This window comes from Enhydra lutris, unplaced genomic scaffold (genome assembly GCF_002288905.1).
Source record: "Enhydra lutris kenyoni isolate GAN:26980312 unplaced genomic scaffold, ASM228890v2 scaffoldscaffold45, whole genome shotgun sequence".
NCBI classification, from domain to species: Eukaryota; Metazoa; Chordata; class Mammalia; order Carnivora; family Mustelidae; genus Enhydra; species Enhydra lutris.
In genome coordinates, this window is record NW_019154129.1 from 12,002,833 (window position 1) to 12,020,723 (window position 17,891).

The 17,891-nt window shown below is 53.2% G+C and overlaps 1 protein-coding gene across 7 annotated transcripts; it reads left to right on the forward strand.

Moving 5' to 3' along the window:
- Positions 1-7,121: 7,121 nt before the first annotated feature.
- LOC111156145 (zinc finger protein 500) lies at positions 7,122-17,259 on the forward strand. Of its 7 annotated transcripts, XM_022516826.1 has the most exons (7): positions 7,122-7,225; positions 8,537-8,666; positions 9,479-9,972; positions 11,582-11,765; positions 11,985-12,052; positions 13,483-13,594; positions 15,354-17,259. In XM_022516826.1, exons 3-7 carry the CDS (start codon positions 9,571-9,573, stop codon positions 16,034-16,036), a joined length of 1,449 nt encoding a protein of 482 aa, XP_022372534.1. In that variant the 5' UTR covers positions 7,122-7,225; positions 8,537-8,666; positions 9,479-9,570; the 3' UTR covers positions 16,037-17,259. The 7 variants fall into 7 exon arrangements, with proteins under 7 accessions (XP_022372534.1, XP_022372535.1, XP_022372538.1 ...); XM_022516827.1 differs by lacking the exon at positions 7,122-7,225 and having other exon boundaries at positions 8,467-8,666; XM_022516830.1 differs by lacking the exons at positions 7,122-7,225; positions 8,537-8,666 and adding an exon at positions 8,668-8,718.
- Positions 17,260-17,891: the final 632 nt, after the last annotated feature.

The following is a 17,891-nucleotide window of genomic DNA, read 5'->3' on the forward strand; positions in this document are numbered from 1 at the left end:
CCCTCTGCCTGCTTATATTCTCTCTCTGTGTGTCAAACAAATAAATAAAATCTTTTTAAAAAATCACCATCCTAGTTATGAAGATCAAGGTAGATCTATCTCCAAGATACTCTCTTGGTAGAATTTGAGTTTCGCGAAAACAAGTGCCTGCTAACTAACCACTGTGATAACGCCTGCGGCTAGCAGATGGGAGGTCTCAATATGCTTTGGAAAATACGTATGAATGGTTTTGAACTTGATACAACCGTGAACGGCTAACGTCCCCATTCACAGATGTGGAAACTGAGGCTCATAGCCCACGAGGGGCTGGCCAGGCCTCAGTAACCTGGACGTGGCTGCCCTGAGGATGAAACCACCCTCTGATGCCCTCGCAGAGCCGTCTCCCGTGCTGAACCCCAAGGCAGAGCGGCATCCCACAGCACCCCAGGAGCGCCCAAGTAACAGAATTTCCAAGCGCGGCGCGGGGCACTCTGGGAAGTGTAGTCCGGTCCGGTCCGGTCTCCGTCTCCGGCGACTTCCGCTTCCGGCGGTCACGGACTTGCGCGAGGCTTGGGGAAAGACTCGAGAGAACTGCTGCAGCCGCGGTAGGTATGGATGGCGTCTTCTTAGCTGATGTTCTAATGTGTGTGGCGCGTCGTCGCAGCCACCAGGCAGAAGCGGAAATGGATCTCAGGACCCTTCCTGGCCTTTCTGGGCGCGCCCCAGATGGGGAAACGGGGCATAGCGTGTTAGCCAAAGAGGACGAGAGTCCAGTGTAGCTACCGAGTCAGGCGTTAGGATGCCTGGGTTATTATTCCGGGCCAGAGTGCTTTAGCCTGGTGCTTCGGGGCTGGGGTTCTGGAATCAGAGACGTGGCTTCCAGTCCCGTTTCTGGCGCTTCCTGGCTGTGTGACCTCCTCGGAGCTTCAGGGGGTTTTACTTGTAGAGATCACACTACCCGTATTATTACCAAAATAAGAACAGAGGGAGAGCAAATGTGTATCGCCAGGTGCTCCGGAATTGGAGGCTAATATTATTATTTCAGAAAGAAGGGGCGCCTGGGTGGCTCAGTGGATTAAAGCCTCTGCCTTCAGCTCAGGTCATGATTCCAGGTTCCTGGGATCCAGCCCCACATCCGGCTCTCTGCTCAGTGGCGAGCCTGCTTCCCCCTATCACTCTGCCTGCCTCTGTCAAATAAATAAATAAAATCTTAAAAAAAAAAAAAAAAAAGAAGAAGAAGCAGCAGCAGCAGGCAGGGCGCCTGGGTGGGTGAGTGGAGCAGGCAGGGCGCCTGGGTGGGTGAGTGGGTTAAGCATCAGCCTTCTGCCCAGGTCATGATCCCAGATTCCCTAGGAAGCAGCTCTCCATCGAGTTCCCTGCTCAGCGTGGTGTCTGCTTGTTCCTCTGCTCCCCACCGTGTTCCTGCTCTCTCTCTCAGATAAAATCTGAAGAAGAAGGAGGAGGAGGGGAAGGGGGGACGGGGAAGGAAGGAAGGAGGCAGTACGAGGTTGGGGCTATGCATTGACCTGGAAGGTCTCTAACTCCTAGGTAGACGGTGGGCGGACAGCACTTGGCATCTCTTGCTGTCTTACCTTGAACAACTTCTCCTTTTAGAACTGAGAACCCCAAAGGGCACTTTCTGCTTCTGGAGAGCGCCTTTCTGTCTGTGAGAGAGTCCTTTTACCCTAAAGGTGGTGGCAAAGATTCCTTAACCAAACTCTACTTAGGCTCCTCTGAACTCTTCTCAGCAGGGCCTTGACTTTGGGACTTCTGTGTTCATTTCTGCTTTACCCAATTTTAGCAAGAATCCACTTGAGTCAGTTCAGCCAGGACCCCCACCCTTGATATCTGATTGGTTTCCTCACCCTCCAGCATCCCCCAGGTGATGTCTGATCATGCTGGCCTGCCTTCAGCAAGAATCCTAGTAGGTTGGTTTAGCCACAGTCCCCCTGATGTTTCCTCTTATTTTCATCCTCCCCCACCTTGGCTATGAAATGCTGCCTTCCTCGCTGTGTTTGGGAGTCAAGCCCAGTGTCTCTCCCTCACTACACACCCCCTTGTGGTGATCCCTGCACCTATCTCTGGTCCTGGATAAAGCCTTCTGTACCATTGTTTGCCAAGTGGCATGAATAACTTCCCTGGACAGTGGTTGAGAAAGAAGTGTATTTCTGTGTGTGTGTGTGTGTGTGTGTGTGTGTCGCCATCTCTCTCTCGCAGGCTGGCTCTCTGCATGGTTGCCTTCAGCCCTCAGTATGGCTGAAAAGATTTTTGAGGGAAGCGGGGCATTTTACCTCTCTTTCTCTTCCCTTCGCTTTGGTCTCCTGCCCTTTTGGAGAAAACCATTGAAGAAAGTATTGAAGCTAAGGAGATTCTGGCTTCTGTTAGTGAGGGGGATGAACCACCAAGTGAACTACTGGTCTTTTTTTTTTTTCTTTTCAAGATTGATTGATTTTTAGAGAGCAAGAGTGGGGGAGGGGCAGAGGGACAGAATCTCAAGTGGACCCCAGCATGGAGCCTGATGTGGGGCTTGATCCAAAATCCAGAGCCACCCAGGAGCCCATGAACTAATGGTCTTTTTATATAAATATTCTCCACTTAAACAACACCGTTCCTCTCTCCAATCATCCTGCTTCATGTTTCTTTTTTTTTTTTAAGCTTTTTTTATTTATTTGAGAGAGAGAGACAGAGTAAGAGAGAGCATGAGAGTGGGGAAGCAGACTCCCCATGGAGTCTGGGAGTCCGATGCGGGACTCGATTCCAGGACTCTGGGATCGTGACCTGAGCTCAAGGCAGTCGCCCAACCAACTGAGCCACCCAGGCGCCCTACATGTTTCTTTATAACAGCGTCACTGCCTGTGTCATTCCCTTTGTTTGTGTGTGCCAGACACAGCCCAGAAACCTGTTGATGTGTTTTGTTTATCTCACACAGGTCTTAAAACCAGTTCGAGTCTACATTCAAAATTAGGAGTTTTCCCCTGAACATCTAGATATCAGACTTCTTCAGTTAGACGGACTGGCAGCACGGGGCCTGTGTCCCCGGCCACTTCCCACATCCCTGACACTGGCTTCCAGCAGGAGCTGCCATTGTCCTGGCACTGCTCTGTCTCTTGTAGTGGGGATAGAATCTCCACATTCATGTCACTCTCCTACCTGGCAGTGCCAAAGACCAAGATGGACGCGTGTTTTAAGAAAAACGGGGGAGAGCAAGTGTCTTTGTGCATAGCATGAATATCCCAGAATGTTGGGTGTGCCAACTGTCTGTGTTAAAAGTCCTGTCTTGCTTCCTTTCTTGACCCTGGTCTGGAGTGGGTGGTGGTCTGAAGACCGAGGAGAATCATCAGTCATTCCAAGGACTGGCAGTTTGGGGGGGTCTGGTTGTATTATCTGGACTGAATGTCTTGTTTGAAGCCCTAACCTTCAGTGTAACTATATTTGGAGAGAGGATTTGTAAGCGGTAATTAGGTTAAATGAGATGATAACAGGTGGGGCCCTAACCTGATAGGACTGTGACCTTAGTAAGGGGGATCATTCTCTGTTGTGTGAGGATACAGTGAGAAGGTAACAGTCCGCAGGCTGGAAGAGAGCTCTCATCAGGGACTGAATCCACCGACACCTTGATCTTGGACTTCTAGCTTTCAGAACTGTAAGAAATCATTGTGTGTGGTCTAAGGCTCCCGATCTCCGTGGCATGCTGCTATGGCAGCCTGAGCAGACAAAGACACGGTGTTTCCCAAGAGGAGCATGTGAATCTTCACCCCCATTCTGAGTGATGCCTGGGCTGCCTACAAACCGGAGAGTTCAGCAGATGTCATCCAGTTGAGTAAGGATTTCCAAGCATGCCTGGTGGTCCTTGAACCCCCCTTCTTCCTCCACACTCCAGCCTCCTTATCCTGGAGGTAGCTCTCCCTCAGAGGAATGGTCACGCTTTGCAAGGCTGTTCTTAAAATGTTAGCTTCTCATTTGACCTGCCGGCTGCAGGGATAAGACATGAAGTTTCAAGTGCTGGGTGGCTGAGGGTGTAAACGATGGCTATCTTCGGCCTCCCTGTTAACTGATGTATCCTCTCATCTGTCTCCAATTTAATAATGGAACCAAAACACAAGCAGTCTCCAAGGAGAGATTTCCCAGGCATTCACAGCAAGCATTCTTGTCCCTCCTGCTTTGTGTTAATGAAAATAGTAACAATACTGTTTACTGATTCCTTCTAGATTTCACCCTAGAGTGGAGTGTTTGAATGTATTAGATCATTGAATCCTAGTAAGTATCCTCTGGGGCACAGGTACTGTTTATCTCCATCTGTACCGCCATCATCACATTTATGAATGAAGTTTGTGTAAGGCTGAGCTGCAGATGTCAACGTCTGAAAAACAAATTCTTCCCACTCATTTATTCAGTCATCCAGCAACTATTTACTGAGCACCTCTGTGAACCAAGCAGATCTGCCCACTGTGTTTTGAAATCCAGTGGGTATTATGGCCCCAAGTGGCCCCCTCAGGACAACCTTGAGGCAGGACCAGAGTCTTCCGAGGAGTCATTTGGATATTTATTCCAAGGCAGGCCTCTGATTACCTGGCTGGTGTTCAGGAGAACCTTAGGGGAGTGTTTGGGGCCACAGACTCAGGAGTGGACCTGCCTGAGTTTGACTTGGCTTTTCCCCTTTCCTAGCTGTGTGGCCTTTAGCAGGGCTATGCCCTCTCTGAGCCTCAGTTTACTCATCTAGAATTTGGGTCATAATGATACCTATACAAGAGAGTCCTTGTGAAGATTTAAGTAGCACAGTAAAGAATTCCCATGGACTAAGGAAGTGCTTAAAAAACCTTAGCTTTGGGACCCTTGCATAGCTCCGTTAGCTGAGCGTCTGCCTTTGGCTCAGGTTGTGATCCCAGGGTCCTGGGATGAAGTCCTGCATTAGCCGGAAGCCTGCTTCTCCCTTTGCCTGCTGCTCCCCCACCCCCCTGCTCGTGCTTTCTCTCTCTCTCTCTGACAAATAAATAAATAAAATCTTTTTTTTAAAAACCACATTAGCTTTTATTATTGCCTCATGGAAGCCTTAGAAAAAGTGTATGGGTGCCTAGGTGGCTCAGTTGGTTAAGCAGCTGGCTCTTGGTTTCGGCTCAGATCATGATCTTGGGGTCCTGGGATCAAGCCCTGAGTTGGGCTCCACATTCGGGGGTGGGAGTCTGCTTCAGGATTTTCTCTGAAAAAAAAAAAAAAAAATTTTTTTAAGTGTAATAAAACACCCATTCTGTATTAGTTTTGAGCCATGCCAGCTCTCCGATGACTCTTTTATTTTATTTTATTTTTTAAATATTTTATTTATTTATTTAACAGACAGAGATCACAGGCAGGCAGAGAGGCAGGCAGAGAGAGGAAGGGAAGCAGGCTCCCTGCTGAGCAGAGAGCCCGATGTGGGGCTCGATCCCAGGACCCTGGGATCATGACCTGAGCCGAAGGCAGAGGCTTTAACCCGCTGAGCCACCTAGGCGCCCCCGATGACTCTTTTAGATAATTTAGTCAAATTAAACTATTTGATTTGTATATTGAGTTTTTAGTTCTCAGTCATTTGGACATTGAGAAATTGCTACCAAAGATGAGAACTTGGAGGGCTTGACTGTACACCCTGTTTTCCTTCTGGTTAATAAGAGCAAGTGTGAGCTGAGCCGATGTCTTGGATGTGATGACAGACCTATGTCTTCACTCTGACAAGATCTTCCCCTCCGTCTTCAGAGAATGGTACGTATGTGCTGCAAACTTCTGTGAGTATGAGGCTCCCATTTTAACTTGAACTGTTTTGTAGACCCCATAAACACTGTGAAAACAAGCTACAGCTACAAGAATAAATAGTGATCTGTGTGCTTAACTATAAATACTTTTCATTCAGACCGTGAACAATGCTTAGGGCCTTAGTGGACCCAGTGACCTCTTACGGGAACTCCACGGTGCCACATACCCAAGACCCACACCCTGAGACCCGCATACATCTCCTTGGGGCTGCAAGTCATGACGCTAGAGCCGATGCTTAAGGAGCACTGGTTATGCACTGGACATTGTCACAGGTGCTGTACAATCAGTCTCACCTAGTCTTGTCCCTCAGCTCTCTGAAGCTGGAGCTATGGCAGTCCCCATTTCACAGGTTAGGAAGGTAAGGCGTACCTAGTTAATAAGTAGTGGGACCAGGATTTGAAGCACAGGTTAGGGGTGTTTTCTGTGGATGCCCAAATTCATCCTGACTTACATTTGTTAGGGACTGCATGTTTGTGTCTCCCCCAAAATAGAACTAAAACCGAAATCTGAGGGGCACCTGGGCATCCGAGGGGCACCTGGGCGGCTCAGTTGGTTAATGTCTGCCTTCAGGTCAGGCCATGATCCCAGGGTCCTGGGATCCAGCCTCACGTCAAGCTCTCTGCTTAGTGGGGAGCCTGGTTCTCCCTCTGTCCCTCACCCTGCTCGTGCTCTCCCTCCCTCTCTCTGTCAAATAAAATCTTTTATTTTTTATTTTTTAAAGATTTTATTTATTTATTTGGCAGAGATCACAAGTAGGCAGAGAGGCAGGCAGAGAGAGGGGGAAGCAGGCTCCCCTCTGAGCAGAGAGCCCAACTTGGGGCTCGATCCCAGAACCCTGAGACCATGACCTGAGCTGAAGGCAGAGGCGTAACCCACTGAGCCAGCCAGGCGCCCCTCAAATAAATAAAATCTTAAGAAGAAAAAAAAAGATTGAAATCCTAAACAAACACACGCAAAATCTGGAGCAAAGCAGAAACTTGTCCTTTAAACCTCTGTTGGTTGTAGTCACTGAAAATTGCCCAGACAGGAGGAGGGCCAGGGCTATGTCAGCCAGGCCTTGGTCACTACATTGACTTGCTAACTTCTGGATATATGGCACTGAGGAGAAGATGCCTGGTCCCCACAGCTAACCAGGAGGCAGTTAGAAAGGGGAAGGCGTGGCATAGCTTTGAAAATGCTGGCATCCCCACACCTCTCCGCTACTTTACACACAAGCCAGCACACTCTGCAATCCGATCAGGGTCGTGTAGTCCTATAGAACCTGCTGGTTTTCCCTCAGATTCCCTCAGATTCCACCAGCCTCTTCTGTGTTCCTCCTTTTCCCTCTCCCGCTTTATCTGTTCTTCTTCCTGCCCTGCTGCATCCTTCCTCTGATTTGTTCGAAGGTCCCCCGTGCACATTCTCCTCCCAAAGCAAATGGAGCGCAGGCCTCTTGTGTTGGACCTAAGGACCACTTCCCTGAGTAAGTGTACACTTTGGTGTTCGTTTATTCTAACATTCTTGACTTCCTGGTCAGCTACCCCATGCTGAAGGAGAAACTGAGGCATATACGGTCCTGCCTTTCTTCAGGCCCCAGCACAAGGCTGTGGAGGCCTGGGACAGTCCTGAAATCTGCCCTTAAAGATGCCTCCCACTCAGGGAGGGGCAGTGAAATTAGTCACGGGCAGCCCAGTGTCTTGTTCTGCTCCGTGTGCCCAAGATAAAAACTGGATATTGGATGTAGTAGGAAAAATGAAACATGAGAGAGAATGGCAAGTAGGATGGGAAGAAATGCTAGTGGGAAGATGGGGTAAGGTGCTAGGTCTGGGGATGCCACAGCTGAAGGACTCGGGAATCTCCTGGTCCTTATGTTAGTGACGATTTGTGGAGCACTTATGATGTGCTAAGCAGCTAACCCTCTCCATGACCTTTACCTGCTTAAATTCCAGGGGCTTAGTCTCTCCCAGGCTGCACAGCAACACCAAGGACCGTCTGTCTAGTTCACCTTCTGTTCATGGTGCCTGCTTGGTACAAAGCAGAGCCCAATAAATATTTATTGATTAAATTAACAAATAAATAAACAATTGGTAGCCAACATGCCCCAAGCAGGTAACTTTCTGGGTCTTCATTAACTAGTCTCTAAAATTAAGAGGTGGACTAGAACAGATGCCCGGGCTCTAACCTCATTCCAGCTCTCCACTTACTGAGTATGTATGGACCTTAGGCAGGTCGTTGAACCTCTGTCTCTTTTCCTCATCTATAAAATATTGCTAACAGTACCTACCTCCCACTGTTGTTTGTTTTTTAAGATTTTATTTATTTATTTGACAGAGAGTGAGAGAGCACAAGTAGGGGGAGGGGAAGAAGCAAGCTCCCCACTGAGCCGGGAACGGATGCAGGGATCCCAGGACCCTGAGATCATGACCCCAGCCAAAGGCAGCTGTTGGACCCAGACACCCAGGCACCAACCCTGCCCGCCCCCACCCTCCCCGCCCCATCTCGCTCCCTGGCCACGGTTGTTAGAAAGATGAATTGTTAATAATTGGAAAGTACTTAAAACAGAGCCTGGTACATACAAAGTACCATGTAAGTAGAAATGTAAATTAACAAGTCCCCGCCCGCAGTGTACTTTTCTCAGGCCAGGGGAGGACGGATGGAAAGGATGCAGGGAGAATTGCCCAGAACCTGCGGCGCCTCGAAAACCCTGCCCCGCTCACTGAAGGTGCAAGGACTACTTTACCCATAATGCCTCCCGTGGGCCCGCCCACGCGGTCTCATTCTCACCCGCTTACAGCTGGTCGGCCACAGTTCAAGGACTACGTTGCCCACAATGCCCGCCGTGGACCCGCCTATCCAGACTCAGTCCCACACTCGACAGCCGGCTCGGCCAGTAGCGCGGGGACTACATTACCCACAATGCGCCGGTGAGCCCGCCCACAGCGTGCTGAATCTGCGGCTCACGAGGACCCGTCTCAGGTGTTCGTTGTGCGGGTTTGTTTGTCTCGTCTGTGGGCAGCTTGCCTGCTGCGCCCCCTGCTCCCGCGGTACACTCTCGGCCGGGCCTGCCTCGCTGCCGGTGAGTGCGGGTGCAGGGCGCGGGGTCCCGGCTTGAGCTTCCATCCCGGGCCCACGTCAGAGCCCGGGTTTGTGCTCGGCCTGGGCTACTGCTCACCCTCCACCTGAGGACGAAACCGGGGAAAGCAGCCCGGCCGGGGACTCCCAGCACTCCCAGGACCCTGGAGTTGGAGAGGCCGAGGTGACCATCCAGTCGGGGGTACCCGGCGGGCCTATGGGGCTTGCAGGGCCCGAAATCGGGGGTCAGGTCGTGACAGAATCCGCGTCCTCGCAGTCAGAGGGCGCCCTGGTTCTCACCATGTTTCCAAAGGGACCCCAGCCCAGGTGGGCCAGCCGTGGTAATAAAAACCGCGTTTCTCTAAGTCTGATCCTATTCTAGGCAATGCGCGAAACCCCTTCCAAAAATCCTTTAGTCTTAGCAGCCTCTGTGTAGGGATACCATTTTCTCCGCTTTTTGAATGCGGCATCGAGGCTCGGAGGGTTTGAGTAACTTGCCTGGGAATTAGCAGGGGGGAGCCGCAAGAACGCTTTCACTTACAAATTAAAGCCGTTTTCTTTTGCCGGTGAGCGTGAGTTGGCTCTGGGGCAAGCACAGGGGCTTATGGGTAGATGCTTATCTAGCCCTAACCCGCACCCAGATGATTTTATTGTTTCTGTACAGAGTCCTGCAAACCTCTTATCCAGTGTGCCTGAGGTTCCGGGAAGCACAAATTTGAGCCCTGAGGCAAAAGAAAGCAAGACCCGCCCCAGACAATGGCAACCACACCTGGTCTCCAGCCTCCACCGCCCCTGGACCAAGATGAGATCTTGATTGTGAAGGTGGAGGAGGATTTCTGCTGGGAAGAGGAGCCCTCCCTGGAGCCAGAAGACCCCAGCCCTGAGACCTTCCGCCAGCTCTTCCGGCTCTTTTGTTACCAGGAGGTGGCGGGGCCACGGGAGGCCCTGAGCCGCCTCTGGGAGCTCTGCTGCCGCTGGCTACGGCCAGAGCTGCGCACCAAGGAGCAGATTCTGGAGCTGCTGGTGCTGGAGCAGTTCCTGATGGTGCTGCCAGGGGAGATCCAGGCCCGGGTGCGGGAGCAGCAGCCAGAGAGTGGTGAGGAGGCCGTGGTCCTCGTGGAAGGGCTGCAGCGGGAGCCCAGGAAACAGAGGCAGCGGGTGAGGTGGGGGGCAATTTGGCCCTGAGGTGAGGAAACGGGGCCCCAAGACCTCAGGGCCCTGCCCCTGAGGTCTGCATTTGGAAATTCCTTGGGCTCTGGAGCCACGGTCTGCCTGGGTCCCTGGGTGGGGGGGGCGGGGACTGGGCTGCCTGTACCTGTGAATTGAAGAACACAACTGCGAAGTGTTTCTCAGCCTTGGCTGATGGGTGTAAATCCGTTGACTAAGCACAGGTAGCCCACTAGATGTGTGGTTTGGTTCATCAGTATCATCCCGGTGGAGGTCAGACACAGCTTTTGACGGGAGGGAGGTTATAGATGTTCCCAGGCAGGGTGCTGGGGGTTGAAGAGATCCCAGAATGAGGAGGAAGAAAAAACAGGGGCTGGTGGATGCCCTGGTTAGAGCCCCCACATGTCCCCAGGTTCTCTGGAGCTGTGCCATCCCAGGCAGTGGCTACTGGCCACATGTGGTTTTTTTTTTTAATTACAACTAAATATGTCATTGTAGTTCCTAGGTCACACCAGGCACATTTCAAGGGCTCAGTTGTCACGCATGGCCAGTGGCCCCTGTACTGGATACTAGACAATGAAGATGTACGACACTTTGTCGTCATGCAAAGTTCTGTGGATGCACCACTCTAGGGCACACTCCCAGCTTCTAAGAAAATCTGAGGAGTGGGAAGTCTTACAGATTTCTCTTGCTTCGATTAGATTAGTTTTTCTAGATTAAATATTTGGCAAATGTGGACAGGTGACCTTTCTTCTTGTGGTGGTACCATTGGCCATACACTGCTTTTCTATTTGCCCAGCAGCATAGACACATCCCTCCCCAAACTTGACCATAGTGTGAGTTGATTGCAGTAGGCAGATCCTGCTGTCGTGGCCAGCAGGAATTCAGGAGCCCTTCCCAGCCCCTCCAGCCTTGGTGTTGGGGTTCTTAGCATGGCTTCCCTCTGGCTCCGTGCACCCCATAACCTCTGGGGACTGTCTCTTCTTAGAAGTGTGCAATGTTGAGCCTGACACAGGGGTCCCTGGAAGTGGTTTCACAGTTCCCCCGAGATGTCTCTTGTCCCAAGTACTCTTGCAGAGCTCAGTAAACTCCAAGTTCATCCTCTTTACCTTCTCTGGAATTGGGAAATAGATGGTTTCAGAGCGCCGGCAGGTGAATTCAAAAAATGTAGCACATGAAATAGTGCGAACTTCTGAAATGAGACCTGATTCGGGGTCCTCCTGGCCCAGGTCATTTGGGAGCAGCAAGGAAGGAAGGATAAGAGTACGACGATGACACGGTGCAGTGTGATGGGGAGAGACTGGGGAGACTCATCCAGGGACAGAGCAGGTCTCACTTTGTCCCACTTGGGAGCTTGACCTATTCGCAGCTCAACATTCCTTCTTCTAGCGTGTCTGGAGGGAGGACTGTGTGGCATGTGGTGGGCCATGGGGGTAGACAGGGAGAGGAAGCCCTGGGTGGGGGTGGGGGGGTGAGGCACAGTTGGGCAGAGCCTGGGAACAGGAGGATGGCCAGGGGTGCCTGAGACAGTGGTTGGGGACCTCATGGGTTTTCTCCCAACTTTGTGGGAGCTGGTGGACAGATCTCTGTCTGCATGCAGAGCCTGGAGGTGCTCCCTGATGATGTAGCGCCCCACGGGGCAGGAGAAAAGTCCTTGAAACACCAAGTGGAGGCCAGGCCGGAGGAGCTGTCTCCGGAGGAAGGGTCTGGATGCTCCAGCCAGCAGCCCCCATCCCAGCGGAGCCGCAGACCAAAGAGGGGCCCCCAGCTCTGGCCAAAGAGGGGTGAGTAGCCATCCCTCTAGATGAAAGAAGCCCTGCAGGGGAAGGAGGCAGAGGGAAGGGGGCATCACAGGAGGCTGGGCCTCTGTCCATGTGGGAAGGACAAGTTCCTCCCTTGGGAGCTGAGCAAAGGTGGGGAGTAGTTGCACCTGTCTGGGCCTTCGCTACTGTGTGCACTGGTGGGCTGTGTGGCCCTCTCTGGCAACTCTGCTCTTTCCCCAGGCCCAGCAGCCTCCCAACATCAGGAGACAGCAGCTTCGGCCACGTGCTTCGTTTCGTCTTGGTCCCAGGTGAGTGCACGTTCCCAGTTTGCATCTTTCCTGTGTGTACCCTGCCCTTGTCACGGGGACACTTCTCTCCCGTGCCAGGTCCAACTCGCAGAGGCACTCCCTCGTGGAATGACCCCTTTACCCCGACTTACTTCCCGAGGTCTTTTCTTGGATCCCGTTGAGTATTAGTTGTGCCCCAGAGGATTCTGGGGCTTAGTGGTGAGCTGGGGCAGTCGTTTCCAACCCAGCCAGGCGCTAGATTCTTGGGACTTTGGGTTAAAAATATAAATTCCTTCCCCAGCCCTGGCCTGGAATTGAAATCTCCTTTGCTTGTTTATTTTTTTAAAAAATTTATTTATTTATTTATTTGACAGAAGGAGAGAGATCACAAGTAGGCAGAGAGGCAGGCAGAGAGAGGAGGGGAAGCAGGCTCCCCGATGCGGGGCTCAATCCCAGGACCCTGGGATCACGACCTGAGCCGAAGGCAGAGGCTTTAGCCCACTGAGCCACCCACGCGCCCCTGCTTGTTTGTTTAAATAACAGCTTTATTGAGGGGCGCCTGGGAGGCTCAGTTGGTTAAGCACCTGACTCTTGATTTGGGCTCAGGTCATGATCTCAGGGTTGGGAGATCAAACCCCATACAGACTCTGCCCTCAGTGGGGAGTCTGCGGGAGACTCTCTCCACCTCTGCTCCTCCACCTGCTCGTGCTACTCTTGCTCTTTCTAAAATAAATAAAGAAATCTTTAAAAAAAAAATACAGCCTTACCGAGGTGTAATTCACACACACCCGGCTCAGCTGCTGGGACTGCATGGCATTTAGCGTATTTATAGAGTTATGCAGCCGTCGTCTCAGTTCTCAAAACACTTGCCTCCCCAGCATACCCCATACCCATTAGTAGCAGCCCCCATCCCCCCTTCCCCGGCCCCTGGCAACCTGCTTTCTGTCTATACAGATTTGCCTCTTCTAGACCTTGTTTGCTTGGGTTTTAATCTGCTCCTTGAGTCAGTTTGGTGCTAGATTTGGAACGATTGACCTAGAGGCTTCCTGAAGTTCCCAAGACACCCCACTCGGGTCCCAGGGCTGGTTGAGCTGAGGCAGGGCATGCCTAACTCATGCCCCTGGGGAACCTGGGCCCCAGTGGCTGCACGCACAGGGGAACCAGCTGCTCCAGACGGTGAATCTGTCTGCATTGTCTCTGGCCCAGCAGCAGAGGGACAGAGTGCGGCGGTGATGGTGTCCTCCCAGGGAGCAGGATTCAGCCGTTCTGTGAGCAGAACCTGAGGAGGAGGGGTGGACAATAGCCTATGGAGAGGGAAGGTATTAGAGAGAGGAAGTTGGGGGAGACAAGCAGGACCTGCCATTGTGATACAGGTGGAGGGGGTGTGCGAGCCCACCAGGCTGGCCCACATTACGGAGCCTCAGTGTGGGACTGAGTGGTTTGCATTCCAGCAGGTGCCAGTGACCTTGGAGGACATGGCAGCGTACCTGTCCCAGGAGGAGTGGGAGAGCCCAGACCCAGCTCAGCGGGATTGTAGCTGGGACACACTGCCGGAACACAGGGGTAACGTGCGGAGAGGCCCCGGCCACTGCTTATCGGTGGTGTGTCTGACGTGGGCCGGTCTCAGGGAGGGGGGCTCCTTCCCCAGGCTGGCCGTGGCCGGCTCGGCATTTCTCAACAATTGTGTTTGGGCCTCGGGGATGCCAGGCCCGGCATCTCCCTGCTCCGATTTCCCATGTCTCCCCATCGCTTACAAAAGCCAGTTCAACAGTTATCAGGCCGCAGTGGCCCGAGGACTCAGTGGGGAGCGTGCTGAAACAGGAACGCACCCCGTGCCCGGGTGGGTTCCATGGGCCAGGGCCACTCCCTGGCGCGTCCGCTCAGCAAGCAGCCGGGTGCGGCCTGCCAGGCCAGGGTTGCTAGTGACCCGGCAGGGGCCTGGCAGTGGGGAGAGTACGGCTGCTCACCTCGCCCCAGGCAGGTGCCACAGCAGTCCTGGGTTCCTTGTTCTTTTGTGCCTTCACCCACGTGGTTGGTCCAGTTTCGCGTCCGCCTCTGTGCTGCCCACAGCCCTGTGGGTCGAGCTGCTCCCGGCAAGGCCTTGACCATCCACAGCCTCTCCTGACCACCTCCACCCTCAGCTCCCCGCACAGCACCGCGGCTCTCCCTGCTCCGCTCTCTTGACATTCCAGATAGCCGTTCACTCCCCGCAACACGTTCAGCTCAAGGAACTGAGCTGCCTCTGGGTATCAGTTGGGTTTCTTCAGAGAAACAGAACCAATTGTGTGTGTGTATGTGTGTAAGTTAAGACATTTGTTTTAAGGAATTGGCTCATAGGATGGTGACTTCTGGCAAGCGTAAAATCATAGGACAGGCTTGCAGACTGGAAATTCGAGTGAGAATTGATGTTGCAGTCCTGAGTCTGAGATCTGCAGGGCCGCCAACTGACTAGAAACCTGGGTAGGATTTCTGTATTGCAGTCTTGAGGTAGAATTCCTTCTCTGGGGGAGGTACCTGGCTGGCTTAGTCGGTTAAGTGTCCACCTTGATGTCAGCTCAGGTCATGATCTCCAGGCCTGCAAGGGGCTCCATGCTGGGCAAGAGGTTTGCTTAGGATTCTCTCTCTCCCTCTGCCCCTCTCTGAGAAGCCTCAGGTTCTGCTCCTAAGACCTTCTACTGATGAGTTGAGGCCCACCTACAGTATGGAGAGTGATCTGTTTTTCAGTCAGCTGATTATAGCTGTTAATGCAGATCTACAGATAACATTGTGATAGGTTATTTAGTCTGGTTGTGGTTTGTTTGGTTAAACACCAAAACATTGTTGACATTGAGGCTGTAGAAGTCTCTGTTATGATGCCATCTTGTGAGCTATAGGATGTTCACCAGCGTCCCTGGCCTCCACCCACTAGCGGCAAGTGTGACAACCAAAAATGCCTTCAGACACTGCCCAGTGCCCTCTGAGGGCCGCCACTGCCCCCAGAGGAGAACCCTTGGCCTAAAGGTTGTGTGCCCAGACTCTAGAGCCCACCCTGTAACTTACTAGCTGAGTGACTTTGGGTGAGTTCCTCAACATCCCCGTGCCTCGGTTTCCCCATCTTAAGATGGGGGCAGTAACAGCACCCACCTCACTGGCGTTGTGCGGGTTTAATGGGCTGCTGGCCATGGTTCATTATCTCCACTCGGGGTCTGACACTCCCCTGCTAAGTGCTCTGAGCCTTGCTCTCATGTTCCTCGGATGGGACAGCCGCCCAGCCTCTGCTCTCTTATTAGACGCATCCCCTCTCCCCGTGAGGGCCTCAGGGACTGTGCTTTCTCTGTCCCAGGGCTTGGGCTGCAACTTGATGGAGAGGACGCCAGGGAGGACGTGTCGATGAGAAGGGAGAGGGACCGAGAGCCGGCCGGGGGCATGACCAGACCTGAGCAGCCTCTGGAAAGAGCAGGACCCCGACGAGTCGAAAAGCCGTACACGTGCCCCGAGTGTGGCAAAGGCTTTAGCAAAACGTCCCACTTGACCAAGCACCAGCGCACGCACACCGGGGAGCGGCCCTACAAGTGTCAGGTGTGCGGGAAGGGCTTCAGTGACCGCTCCAACTTCAGCACGCACCAGAGGGTCCACACGGGCGAGAAGCCGTACGCGTGCGCCGAGTGTGGGAAGCGCTTCAGCCAGAGCTCCAGCCTGGTCATCCACCGCAGGACGCACACCGGGGAGCGGCCTTACGCCTGTGCCGAGTGCGGGAAGCGCTTCAGCAACAGCTCCCACTTCAGCGCGCACCGGAGGACACACGCAGGCGAGAAGCCCTTCGTGTGCCCAGCCTGTGGCAGGGGCTTCCGCCGGGGCACAGACCTCCACAAACACCAGCGGACCCACAGCGAAGAGCAGCACCCGCCGGGCCCGCAGAGCCCCGCAGCGAGGCTCCAGGAGGCCCCCGGGCTGAAGCCCGGCTGCCACTCACTGAGCTACCCGCCTCAGGGGTCCCGGTCAGAATTTCACGGTCAGAGTTCATGAAGCTGCTGGAGTTACTGTCTTGGAACCAGAACCCTAACCTGAAGGCATTTCGGACACACCCCGTGTGCCCCTACTGGGGGCCCAGCTGATGACAGTGGGACATTTCAGGTGCCCGGACTGAGGGAAGAATCCGGGCACTGAGTGTGGCAGTGACGGCTGGACACGGAGCAGGTGGACCTGGGCCGTGGGGCCACTGTCCGGATGAGCACAGCCTGGTGTCTCAGCACCCCAGGGATGGATTCTCACCGTTCAGGGGGCCGGAAGTCCAATTCAAGGTGTAGGCAGGGCTGCTGCTTTCCGGACGCCCTGATGGGAGACACCATCCCACGCCTCTCTTCTGGCTTCTGATGTTGCCGGCGTCCCCAGTGTTCTCGCCTTATGGCTCCATCGCTCCCGTCTCTGCCTCTTCTCTGCTCTGGTGTCCTCTTCTAAGGGCACAGTCATTCGATTTAGGGCCCCCGGTCCAGAATGACCTCATCTTAATTACATCTGCAAAGACCCTGTTTCCAAATAAGGGCACATTCTGAGGTTGTGGGTGGACATGAAGCTGGGGACACTTTGTCGGCCCACTTTGGGGAAGCCTCAGTGGCTCCAATTTCTTGCAGTGTTAACAAACCCTAGCCTTTACTGGCCTCTCACCTTCCCCTCCAGCCTTGCCACACTCAGTGTGTAGGCCGTGGGGGCTTTTCCGTGTCCCTGTGTTATCAGCGGGACCGTGGAGGGGAGTTGGGGGTCACCTTCGTAGATCCACAGCTGTTCTAAAGGATAAATGCCTGGTGTGGGAACACTTCCCTGATACCCCATCTTTCAGCCTCTGCAGCCTGTGAGGAAGCCTGTGGATTTGACCTGTCTTCCCATCTGTCCCCACGGCAGGAGTCCATGGTTGTCTTTGTTCCAGCCCCAAGTGGCCAGGACAGAGGCAGCCTTGGCTGACCCACTGGGTCTTTCTGAGGCAGACAGGCAGCTGACGCTCCCGTAGAGGGTCCTTGTTCTGTTTCATTGTCACTGGAGTTGGGGCAACTGCTGAAACCCCTTGGTTCTGGAACATTCCATGCAGGGAGTGTGGCAGTTTCCCATGGTGGGGTTGCCTTGGGCCTTGTCTTGTGCTCCATTCTGTTTGTTACCCAATCACTGTAGGTATTTTCCATCTTTCAGTGTAACCCAGGTTCCAGGATGCGTGATTTGTTCTTGGTTCCTTTAATAAACAAAGTCGGTCCCTCTGGCCTCGTGTGCTCTGCCCTGTGTGTTCTCCAGAGAAGGGACCACTCAGTTGAAGCACGGTTTTACCTTCTAGGCCTCCTTCCAGGGCTCTTGAGCGTGCCTGGCGTTGCTGACCACCCTCCTTCCCTATGTGGCCGTCTGTAGGCTCACTTCTGTTGTGTCCAGGCTGGCGCTGAGGCGGCTGCCCGCCTGCTTCCTGACCTGGGACCCGGGCCCATTAGTGCCTGTTCCAGAATATTCTCTCACACAGTCCTAGGACATAGGACTTTTGTGACTTTCCTTTTATAGATGGGAAACTGAGGTCCCGAGTGCTTCTACCACCTTGTCCAGGTGGCAGAACTGGCTATAGACTCAGAGCTGAACTCCTACCACATCATCTTCTTGGCTTGCCTTAATGGTCATTCACCCAGTTGAACTTGGAACAAGCGTTTATCTTCTTACTTTGTGAAACATGCTTAATGAACTTCCTGGCATTAAAGGGGGTAGAGATGGGGAAAATAGGTTTAAAGGAAAAAAAGCTGGCCATTGCTCTTGACAGGTGGAGGTGGTCCCGTTCAGTCTGCCTTGCCCAGCAGCCGGGCCCCGACTGCAGTGCGGGTGCCGTGGAGCAGAGCGGGAGGGACTTTCGCAGATG

Bases quoted from the DNA above. Each gene is read 5' to 3' on its own strand.
- LOC111156145 (XM_022516826.1), top strand. From the start codon at position 9,571: ATGGCAACCACACCTGGTCTCCAGCCTCCACCGCCCCTGGACCAAGAT. The intron at 9,973-11,581 runs GTGAGGTGGGGG...GTCTGCATGCAG, and splicing joins CCAGGAAACAGAGGCAGCGG to AGCCTGGAGGTGCTCCCTGA. The intron at 13,595-15,353 runs GTAACGTGCGGA...TCTCTGTCCCAG, and splicing joins CACACTGCCGGAACACAGGG to GGCTTGGGCTGCAACTTGAT.